Source organism: Syngnathus floridae, chromosome 2, assembly GCF_059516105.1.
Source record: "Syngnathus floridae isolate MCC-2025c chromosome 2, RoL_Sflo_1.0, whole genome shotgun sequence".
Taxonomy (NCBI): domain Eukaryota; kingdom Metazoa; phylum Chordata; class Actinopteri; order Syngnathiformes; family Syngnathidae; genus Syngnathus; species Syngnathus floridae.
Window position 1 is genome coordinate 8,811,248 of NC_142414.1, and position 10,663 is coordinate 8,821,910.

Below are 10,663 nucleotides of genomic sequence, written 5' to 3' on the forward strand. Positions count from 1 at the left end.
TCGTTAAGGGCTAGTTAGCGTCGTCCCTGACTTGTGTCGCTTCTGGACTTTGTTTTCAAATTGTCTTCCTCTCACTACCAGTCAGTCACTTTGCATCTTGCTCTCAAAATCTTTCTGGCATCAGACGATCAGTTCCACGAGCAGTGGTTGATTCTGACCGGAAGGCATTTTAAATGGTTGTGCCAACGTGCTGAATGGTTCTAATTATTTCAGGGTTAGGGTTAATTATATTTATAATTATTTTTTATCATTATTATTATTTATTTTAGCGTGTGCCACTGCTGTATTTTGATGTTGGTCAAGATGGCGGTTCTTTGAGGGCCAAGTCTCATTTTGGGGTCGTACTTGTTGCCGTTGTTTATCGGTCGTACTCGGTGTAAAGCGTTTAAGATCATGTCCGTGTTGACGGATCTCGCAGACGCTCAAGTTGACAGAGAGATTGTTATGCGGTCCTGCCTCCGTCTCCTCCTGTGATGGAGCTTTCGCAGCTTCTTAGCTGCTGAGGCAAATTTGCCTCTTTCATGTATTCTGACATGTTTTCACCGCTATGAAAGAGCTCGGAGGCTCGCGAGCACAAGAACCAGATCAGGTCTGAGAGAGATTTTAACAGCATCATCTTTGATTTGCTGGCCGGCGATGTTGGGCTCCAAAGCAGGCGGAGACACGAACCGGCCGTGCCTCCTGGTGCTGCTCTGTTTTTCTGCTTGATACTTACGCGCTTTCCTTTGGGCGGCTGAAAATGCTGCAAGGTAAAAGGAGACGCGGCCGCTCGCCGTGCGGCTCAACTTCAAACCCGATAAGATCTCCAACACGCCTCAGAGTCAGACTCGAAACCAGCGGAGGGGTGATCCTGAGCTGAGAAGATTCAAAGTGCTACGGGCCGACCAGCGAGGTCGCTGGCGCTGACTACGCTTGCCTCCATTTTGAACGACATGGTCGACCGACCGGGAAGTTGCAGAATGAGCCACGGGGCACCACGGCCCTCCAAGTTTGGATAAATTCCTCAGAAAAAAATACCCACCAAAAATTCCAGACAGAACGATTTCCCACAAAATGGACTTTTAGAGGCGTCGACTATACAGCATTGTGATCTTCTGCAAAACTGTTTTTGATGTCTACTCAATTTGTCCTCTCCTCCCATTGGTTCTGGATTTGATTATTTGATATTTTTAGGAGACTTTAGGAGGCAGAACAAGTCCACACGGGCCGAGTCTTTGTCTGGATTTTCACTTTATGTCAACATGTGTTTCGCCACTCTGCTACTTGAAGTAGCTCGGCGCCTGATTGGACTTCCGAAAGACATTTCGCGACACGCCGATCGGGCTCCTGACCTCTGGAACTTGCGACTTGTTACTTGACGTCTGGAGGTTTGTCTTCTCTTGTGGCCTTTTTGCAGCATGGCAGGTTGTTTGCTTGTAAAAAGTAGGTCGCCGTTTGCTTTCAGGACATGGCGCTGGCCTCCCGACCCTGGCTCGGATCCCACCCGTGGACCCCTTTGGCGCCGACAAGCGCGTGTTTCTTCTTGCCGCCGGCGGGATGTCGCGGCCCTGCAGACACTTGCAAACAGTGACAAGTCAAAAGCTCCTCCGCTCGCCGCGGCTCACCGTGGCGTCCCCGCCGCCGCCGCTTTGCACACTTTGAGGCTGAGCAGGTCTGAGACGGTCACCGTCAAAAAAGTGACAACACTCAGGAAGAAACATGGGTGCCCCTGAAAAAGGACGTGATGTCACTGCAATATTTATTTACGTGTTTTTCTGACATAAACGAGGCCTTTTTGGCTTCAGGCTATGACGTGTGTTCACTTCAAATGTGTGCTTTTATTTTTCAGTGTGTTTCAAACGTGGTTGGGTTTCATTTTTTTTCTTTTCCTTTAATACACGGTTGACCTGCTTTTTTTTTTTGTCTTACAGCATCCAAGTTTGACGACTGTGTTGTGACCTACCTCGCCTTGCTCTTTATGAAGTGCAAAAGTAAAGTATTTTCATTATTTTTTGTGAATCAAGCTTAGACTGACAAAGAAGCATTTTCTTTTTCACCCCAAAACTAAAGACGCCACTTGTCCGTACACTGACCAGTTGTGACGGCAAATATTTCAAGCGATTATTATTTAAAGGGTCACATTGGATCGAGATTTGTATATGAGGGCCGCTCTGTGCGGCAGATAGAAGATGGCTGAGTTGCTTCATGACTGGTAATTATTTTTTTGTTTTTCTGCTTGTTTGGAAAAATGGAAAAATAAAAAAACGAGGCTCTTTTCTGCTAACGGAGGCGCGCGATGCTAGAATTAGATTCTCCGAGACACAAAGTCACCATGATTGCACTGAAGAACATTAAGACTCTCTGTCCAGTTTCAATTAAACAAATTGAAATGAGAGAGCAATTTGAGAGCAAAGAGTCAATCCTGATTAATCTCTCAGGGAAAGAAAATCACTGATTGCGGTCAATGAGGTTTTAAGGCCGCAGGATGCCATCTTGAGTCAGAGATGGTCAGTCCAGAACCAAAACCAGATATTTCAAGCTAAAAGTAAAGCGACGCCCCAAAAAGTAACGGACATCTTCATCTTCCTTTGGTTTAAAGTGCACAAATTGAAGTTGCATATGCACGGCATCGGCATCATCGGCGGCATCATCGTGGCAGCCACCCGGGGAGATTAACAACGGCACTGGCTTGCCGCTCGCCTGACAGCGCCGCAGATCCAAGCGTGATAATTGTAAATTGCCTCTTTTCATAGATCTTTAAGTCCAGACGAGGTTGTGGAGAGAGATCACGGTGGCGGCGGCAGCGGCGAGCCCTTGCGCTGAATTATTCTATCAATCAGCATCAACGCTCCCAAATAAGCAAAGATTCAAAAGCAAAGATTCATTTTTAAATTGGAATTTGCGTTATAAATGTCAGAAATATGACGCGTCTATATTTGCACACGTCGGAAAGCGAGGAGTTTGGAGTTCCAGTAACAAGTCAGATTCATTCAAGGCTTTTTCCTCTATACTGAAAAACATTTTATGTTGAATTGACTCCAAAACTACTTGAACGCCAGATTTTATTTTGAGTACGCATTTGATAAAATAATATGGAGTAGATTCCAAACACTATTTGTTATGATTTCTTTTTCCACTAAAAATGTCACATGAAAAATGGAAAAATACACATATAGGTTAACAAATTGAGAAAAAAAAAATCCTGAACGTGGCTCTTACCTAGGTGCCTAAATTAAATATAATTTTTCTCTAGTTGTGTCGTCTTAGAGCATATGCATTAATTCCTGAAAAAAGCAAATGTAGAGATGTTAACTTTAAAAAAAAAAAAAGACTACAGTTATATTTCAAAAGTTGATACAGTAGACAGAATTACCGTATTTTCCGGACTATAAGTCACAGTTTTTTTCATAGTTTGGCTGGGGCTGCGATTTATACTCTGGAGCGACTTCTGTGTGAAATTATTACCACATTATGATATCATTTCACTTGTTATTTTAACACTAAACCTCAAGAGGGCGCTCTAGGCCTGTGTTGATAATGTCAACAGTGGCGGTAAAGAAAATCATATTGTTGCAGATTACAAACTGCAAGTCGTAAAATATGCAACCAAAAACGGTAATTGATAGATACTTGTTCAAGTTTGTTCTGCAAGTATGCGACAAGAATCGCGTGGAAATTAACTGCTGTTATGCAAGTTCACTGACATGTGACATCTGGTAGCCTCAGCTGCTCACATGTATCCAAAAAAAAAATAAAGTGTCCTTGATTACAAAGGAGCGCAGCTGGAGTCGCATTCTGAAATATTCGCCACGACAGCAAGAAATATTTCCGAGAGATTTCAGCCGTGTAAACACAGCGATGTGTAAACAGAGCAGAGTTGCGTCCTCGGCCCGGTGTAAATAGACGCAAGGTAACAAGGATGACAATGTGGGATAGATGCTTTCAAATATTTACATTTCTTCTCGCTGGAACCAAAACACATTTCAAAGCTGGAGCAGCAAGCACTTGATAACACTGAGGGCAGGAAGGGCAGCGTGGAATCGCGTGACCTCCGGGAGGGAAATGAAATTATTGTCGTGACAAAAGTAAAAAAAAAAAAAAAAAAAGAGCAAATGCAAACATTGGCAATCAGGAAGAATTAAAAAAAATAATAAGGGAAAAAAATGAAGGTTGAGACGTTGTTTGTAAAATGTGTTGATGAAGCAAACATTATGTTTGTTTTGATGAAGAGCACAAAATAAACACAGAACTGGTAAACAAAGCGAGCGAGAACGAGCTAGGCATCTCATTGATAAACCAAATCTCCAATCATGTGTGTGATGCTTCCCAGAATTGTTGTTTTTTATTTTGTTAGCAATATTAGCATTACATTAGCGACCACTTCATCCACTCAAGTTTGTTTTTCTTAAAAAAACGAAATGAAAGTCAGCGTCCATAAGAAGTCCTTTTTTTTTTTTTCTTAAAAGCGTCCCGAAGATGTCCTTTTTTTTTTTAAAACCTAAATGAAAATCAATGTCCGGAAGACAGCCTTTTTTTTTTTTTTTTTTTTTAAAAACCTAAATGAAAGTCAACGTCCAGAAGTCCTTTTTATCTTTCTTTTTCTTAAAAAAACTAAATGAAATTCAGCGTCCATAAGATGTCTTTTTTTTTTTTTTTTCTTCACCACTTCTTGCAGTCCCTTCATGAGCTGCACGTTTTCAACTGGAAACGCAGTCCACGAGGAGGGTGGGGGGAAGGGGCGGGCACACGTGTGACAAACATGACCTCCCCTCGCTGGCGTGGAGGATTAGAGCCAACAAAAGTTGGTCCAATCGCCGCACCAGGGTTTAAGAGTATTGCGGTGACAGATTAGAACATCTCTCACCCTGGGGAGGAGATAAGAGAGCATCAGAGGAGCCGCCATCAGCCAACTTAGCCCTCCTCCACTTTCATACGTGTAATACTCCTGCTATGGGTTATCAAAGGTTGTGAGAATCCTCATGTTTTGGCCCAAACGTTCTACTCAGCTGTTTGCTTGCTTGCTTGTCCTCATCATTTTAAATTGTCACTCCATGGCGTTTGTTAAATTGTTGGCCCCGTTGCTCGCCCGTCCCTCAATTAGCTCTCGGTGCTTCAGGTTAATAGAACTTTTGATTGGAGCGGCATTGCTTTGCTGTTTTCACGCATGCGGGTGCCGACCTTAAGCAAGCATGTGTTTTATTTGGGACTGAAAATTAAGATGTTTGAGTGTGTGGCAGACCAGAGATCAGTGAGTAACGTTCTTTCCATCATGGATGACCTTTGACATGTTGTGCATGACGCTCGCTTGTCCTACCCCTTGCCCCTGGCCCTGAACCCTAACCCTTGATAGATGCTCACAGCTCGAGTGTGAAAATGTCTTTTGAAAACCCTAAACCTACTTTAAAAACTTAAATTAAAAACCTAAACCCATTTTGAAACCTAATTTTGAAACCTTAACAGTGGTGTAAAATTTTACTTTGAAACCCTAACACTAGTTAAAATTCTAATTTGCAACCCTGAAACGAGTTTATTTGAAACCTGGTTGGAAATCCTAATCTGATACCCTAAAACCCCAATTTTAAAACCCTAATATACATATATATTTTTTATCCAAGCTCGAGAAGCACTGTGACCAGGTCATGAAGTAAATGTGACTCACTCTCATGGCCGGTGCAAAAGGGCGCAAATTTGCTAGGTGGCTTATAACACAGTGCTGAGCTGCCCTCTACTGGCCAAACGCATGACTTTCAGCAGCCAGGCACAAATACTGTCACGTGTGCCTGGTCGGTGCGTACGTGTGGTAGTGATGTGCATTCCATTTCTTTTGAGTGAACTGAACCTATAGAATCAGTTCACTTAAAAGATTTGTTCAAACGAATCGTTCAACAAATCGTCCCCTCACACACACAGTGAACGGGAAAGTCAGGATTCGTTCCCTCACTCATCCGTTCTTGCGATGAACTAGAAATGCAAATCACTGACTCGTTTACTCACAGATCCGTTCCGTTGGGGAAGAGGAAATGCAATTCACAACTCGTTCGTGAACAGGAAGTCACGTCATTGTCTTCTTCGTTTTGTTTTACGGCGAGGTGGCGCCAGCTTCAATGTGCATTACCGACACCTCCTGGTTGAAGTCATATGAACTGAAAAAAGAACGAATCACTTTAGGAAGTGAAATTATTCGTTTCTTTGAACGAATCGTTCACTCACGAGCCAACACTCGTGTAAGTGTATTATAGAAAGAAATGTGTGAATTACCCGTGCCAATTATTATTTCAAACTAGGTTTTATAACTAGGGTTAGGGTTTCAAACTAGGGTTTCAAACTCGGGTTAGGGTTTCAAACTATGGTTTAGAACTAGGGTTAGTATTTCATACTAGGGTTTAAAACTAGGGTTAGGGTTTCCAACTAGGGTTTTTAACTAGGGTTAGGGTTTCAAACTAGGGTTTGAATTACCCTCGCTCACAGACACTGCCATGACAATTGAGGGCACCTTCCTGCAGCTCTTCATTTTAAATATGGACATCTACCAAGCAAAGTTTTTAAAAGAAAGTATTAACAAGAAAAACACAGATTTTTTTTTAGGGTTTTTATTTGACTTGCTGATGAAACAGGCTGCTTGTTGGCGGCTCACTGGCAGTTGGTGCCTACAGCGGCTCCTAAATTTTCGATGAAGCGATGGACGTCACTAAAGGAGTTGTAGAGTGGCACCGGGGCGATGCGCAACACACTTGGATGACGCATGTCGCACTGGGGGAAGGAGGGAGGGGGGGGGGGACATTTGTGCGTTCAATAAAATAAGTTCAACAAATGAATTCAATCAAACGTGAAACACTAAATGAATATACTAAAAAAAATACTATATTATATTATATATCATTTTCCCCAATTATTGGTGGGCGACTGAAGACAACTCACAGCCACGCCCCTCTTCTCCAGTTCCCGGAAGACTGTGTCAATTGGCACAGAAAAGCTGAGTGATAGCTGGCAGCCTCTCTGTTGCGGGTCCGAAGGCGTGATGATGCGCACATGAGGTCTGCCTGGGTGGGCGGGATCCTCATGGTAGTAGTGGCCAATTAGGTACTCCAAGTAGCCTGTTAGTAGCATGGACTTCTTACGCAACATCTGCATGCTGGTCATGTTAAACACCTACAAGACAATGTGGTCACCATTAGTCTTGTTTGTGTATACAAAAAAAATCCATCCGTGCATCCAGCCTTCATTTACAAGCTCAAAAAAAAAAATTCTGTGCCCTCATCGCGGCAGTACCTCCAAACTGGCTTGCAGGGGGCACACGAGGAAAACAGACTGGTTGGATAGTCTGAAGCCTTTCACTCCAGGCTGCAGCTCCAACTCTGCACACACACACACACATTTTTACGCGGATTTCACAATTGAAAAAAAGTCAAAATTTTAATTTTTGGGGCGTGTAGTTCCCATAAACACCACAAGGTGGCAGTATTGAGATCGGGGACGAAACGTTTACGAATTGATTTCATGACTTTTAAATAAAATACTCCTTGTCTGTCATTTTTACATGTAGTTTCCACGCAACCACAAGGTGGCAGCATTGCAATTGGGGACAAACGTTTACCGTTGTTCATGTCGAAACGAGTTTTTAAGTTATGACCCCACCATCCCGTCAGCCTGCAAGCACAAAACAGATCATTCCACACCAGTCATCATCACTGTGTGGTTATCAGAAAATAATTTGTCTGGGGGGCATCCAAGTGCACTTACGCAGGTTTGACGGTGTGTTGATGTTTCTCATGGACGAACGCTCCTGCAATCCCACCGCAACCTGAATTCAAATACTGAACACGGACACGAACATACAATCTAGTATCTCGTCATACGCAGCTCGTGTGGATGTGCGGTGACCTTGTAAGAGCACCAACAAGCAAAGTCCACTCCCCAGTCGTGCAGCTTCAGCTCGACGTTTCCTGCTGCGTGCGCTAGGTCGAAGCCCACCAAGCAGCCCTGGACAACAAATGTTTTGTTTATCTCCAGTGCGCGCACGTGAACCAGATGCAAATGATTCCAACTCACCTGCTTCTGGGCAGCCTTGGTGATGGCAGCCATGTTGAACAGCTGACCAGTGTAGTACTGAACCCCGCTGAGCATCACTAAAGCCACCGATGAGCCCTCCTTCTCGATCAGGTCCAGGATGTCCTCCGTTCGGAGAGTCTCCTCGTCCTGGAAACCGAGATTTACCTCCATTTTTCACAAGTTCAGATTTAAATACCAAGATGCCCAGCGCAAAGATTCTTTTCTAATGTTTGTCAACAACAGGTTCTGCTCTGTCTTCTCGTCAACGGGACATACCGGCCTGTGCTTCAGCAGCAACATGCTCTCCTCCGGGTCAAATCCTCGTAGTCGGATCTGAGACTCAACGGCGTACTGTCAAGAGACGGACGGTTTCGTGGCATCACGTCAGGCTGGTGCGACTTAGACGCCGTTCTGAGCCAACGCGCAACCATAAAAGTCACTCAACATGATCCGAAGGGAAGGCTTTGTCTTCCAGGACGATCTTGTGCCGTGCAGGCGTTGGTCGGTAGAAGGAGAGCTGCCAAAGCAAAGTCAGCAAAGTCAGATGTTAGTGATTTTTTTTTTTTTTTTACAACAACAAATTTGTTTGGTTTTGCACCATCAGCAAGTGTAAGTTGACCGTCAAGCCGTTCATCAGCGCCACTTCTTCAGGTTGGGCTCCTAAAAAAAAAAAAAAAAAAATAACAACGTGGCATAATTGTTGAAATGCAGCAAGCAGCCTTTAAACGCCTCTTTCAGAAAATCATAATTATCTATAAAATAAAATAAAATAAAATAAAAACGAGCACCACCCCTGCTTTACCAATCTCAATCGCCACTTCAATGAAATTGCTGTGTTACCAACAACTCTTGCCATGAGCGCCTCCAGGTCGTTCTCAGCCCAGGCCCAAGGTCGCGACCCCTCCATATGGCCGTGCACACCCCTGACAAACACACGCTTTATCAAATCAAGTTTGAATGTTTAACATCACAGTGGCAGAGATGAGAGGCCGCCCACATTTTGGCCCACTTGTCCAGCTCCTCATCCAAGTACTTCTTGACCATTTTGGGCTGCAGGCCCAGCGAGTTGCCAACCAGGTAGATGCTGTCTTGGGTGCCGTCAACTAGCGACAGATCCGCTGCGGATCAAAGAAAGAACCACAGTTGCTGTCTTGTACTATTTCCCTGTCTACTAGAATTTTTTTCATGTTGTCAATTTGTATTGGGTCTTTTTTTCGTACAATGAAAATAGAAAAACATTGTCCACTCACAGGTAGGTAAATCTGCAATTTTGGGCACAAAAAAGTTCTCCCTGAGGTGTCTTAACTCGTCATGTTGGTCTAAGAACGCGGCCACCCGCTCTGAGGTGGGATAGCATCCCAGCAAAGCTGCCACGCGCTCCACAGTTTCTCTGGCGCTCAAACCACTCAGCTGCTCCATCGCTGCTCTTCACTAAGGCTGAGATAAGAATCAGCTTGAAATAAGACAATGTCGCCGGACTCTCACCTTAAATAACCATTACAGATACTGTGTGGGTGGATGGTTGAAATAAACATTCATGTTCAACATTTGTTATTTAAATGTTTCCTGTTTGCCGAAGAACTGCTTTCATGTAAAACTATTCAGTTTATATTTGCGGATCTCGTGATGGCATTTGCAACTCAGAATGATGTCATCATGATGCCAAACTGCTCGATGACCACCCCCAGAGGTCAAACGAGACTGCCTGTCGCTTTTTAAAGAGTACTGTTACTTTAAAACAGTGCGTCTCGGTTATTTTCTGTGATGCCCCACCTAGGGAGAAGAAAACATGTTGCGCCCCCATGTTTGTACCCTTATTAACATTAAAGAAAAACAAAAAAGAAATAAAAAAGAAAGATCAACTTACAACAAAAAATAACTCTATTAATAACATTGTTTTTTAGTCTGCACTTTTTATCGCCTCTTCTGTACTGCGTGTGCATAGTATGTTCTATAGAGCAAATACTCCCTGCGCACTCTTACAAAGATACCGCCACTGCCACCTACTGTCGTGGATATCTAATTACCCTTTAAATTGTACAGCCAAAAAAAGCATGTTTCCCGAGGTCATTTGAGAAGGACTGCTTTAGAGTAATATTACTCAGAAATAAGTACAAACTACTCCTTCAAAAACTTACTTGATAGGTGTAGCTATGGTGCTACTCCTTTTGAATGTTTACAAGTGCAGTGGCAGATTACGTAAACGGTGTCGGTTGCAAAAGTGGACTTGCAAAGATAAGATACACCCCTTTCCCATGACCCACATTCTGTTACCTACAAAGTAACCGAGTAATGACTGAATACACGAGACAATAAAGTTGTAACTTACTGTTAAGTTGCAGGTGTTGCTGTACCGTAGGCAGCCAATCATCCGAACCAAAGGCGCTCTTTCACCTTTGACTCTTTCCTTGCAGTTAATTATTGTCATGACCTCAAACATGCTTCTTGGTGACCTTTCCTTGTGGACTGCAGTGCTTCTCGTCAATCAAGGTCTTCGCGGATATTCTTGACAAATCTATTCCAGTGATGAAGAAAATACAAACGTCATATTCAAGTCAGCTACAATTAGCATGCTTATCCAAATAAACCAAAAAAAATATTCCTATATAGTCAAATCAGTGACCTCCTCTCTCCC

At 43.4% G+C, this 10,663-nt stretch overlaps 1 protein-coding gene across 2 annotated transcripts; it reads right to left on the reverse strand.

Moving 5' to 3' along the window:
• Window positions 1-6,559: 6,559 nt before the first annotated feature.
• Window positions 6,560-10,515, reverse strand: kynu (kynureninase). 2 transcript variants are annotated; one of them, XM_088366086.1, is made up of 14 exons: window positions 10,358-10,515; window positions 9,279-9,465; window positions 9,026-9,146; window positions 8,869-8,951; window positions 8,627-8,688; window positions 8,474-8,545; window positions 8,305-8,379; window positions 8,029-8,175; window positions 7,861-7,959; window positions 7,720-7,793; window positions 7,574-7,626; window positions 7,249-7,334; window positions 6,898-7,128; window positions 6,560-6,729 (listed from the first exon to the last, which is right to left on the reverse strand). In XM_088366086.1, the coding sequence occupies exons 2-14, from the start codon at window positions 9,445-9,447 to the stop codon at window positions 6,610-6,612; spliced, it is 1,392 nt and encodes a 463-aa protein (XP_088222212.1). In that variant the 5' UTR covers window positions 9,448-9,465; window positions 10,358-10,515; the 3' UTR covers window positions 6,560-6,609. The 2 variants fall into 2 exon arrangements, with proteins under 2 accessions (XP_088222212.1, XP_088222222.1); XM_088366096.1 differs by lacking the exon at window positions 10,358-10,515 and adding an exon at window positions 10,167-10,317.
• Between the last annotated feature and the right edge of the window lie 148 nt (window positions 10,516-10,663).

What these genes read in the sequence shown, in the direction of transcription:
- kynu (XM_088366086.1), bottom strand. Translation starts at nt 9,447, where the DNA reads ATGGAGCAGCTGAGTGGTTTGAGCGCCAGAGAAACTGTGGAGCGCGTG. An exon ending in TCAACTTACACTTGCTGATG is followed by an intron (nt 8,546 to 8,626) that starts GTGCAAAACCAA and finishes TTGCTTTGGCAG; the next exon opens with CTCTCCTTCTACCGACCAAC. An exon ending in TGCTGCTGAAGCACAGGCCG is followed by an intron (nt 8,176 to 8,304) that starts GTATGTCCCGTT and finishes CTCGGTTTCCAG; the next exon opens with GACGAGGAGACTCTCCGAAC.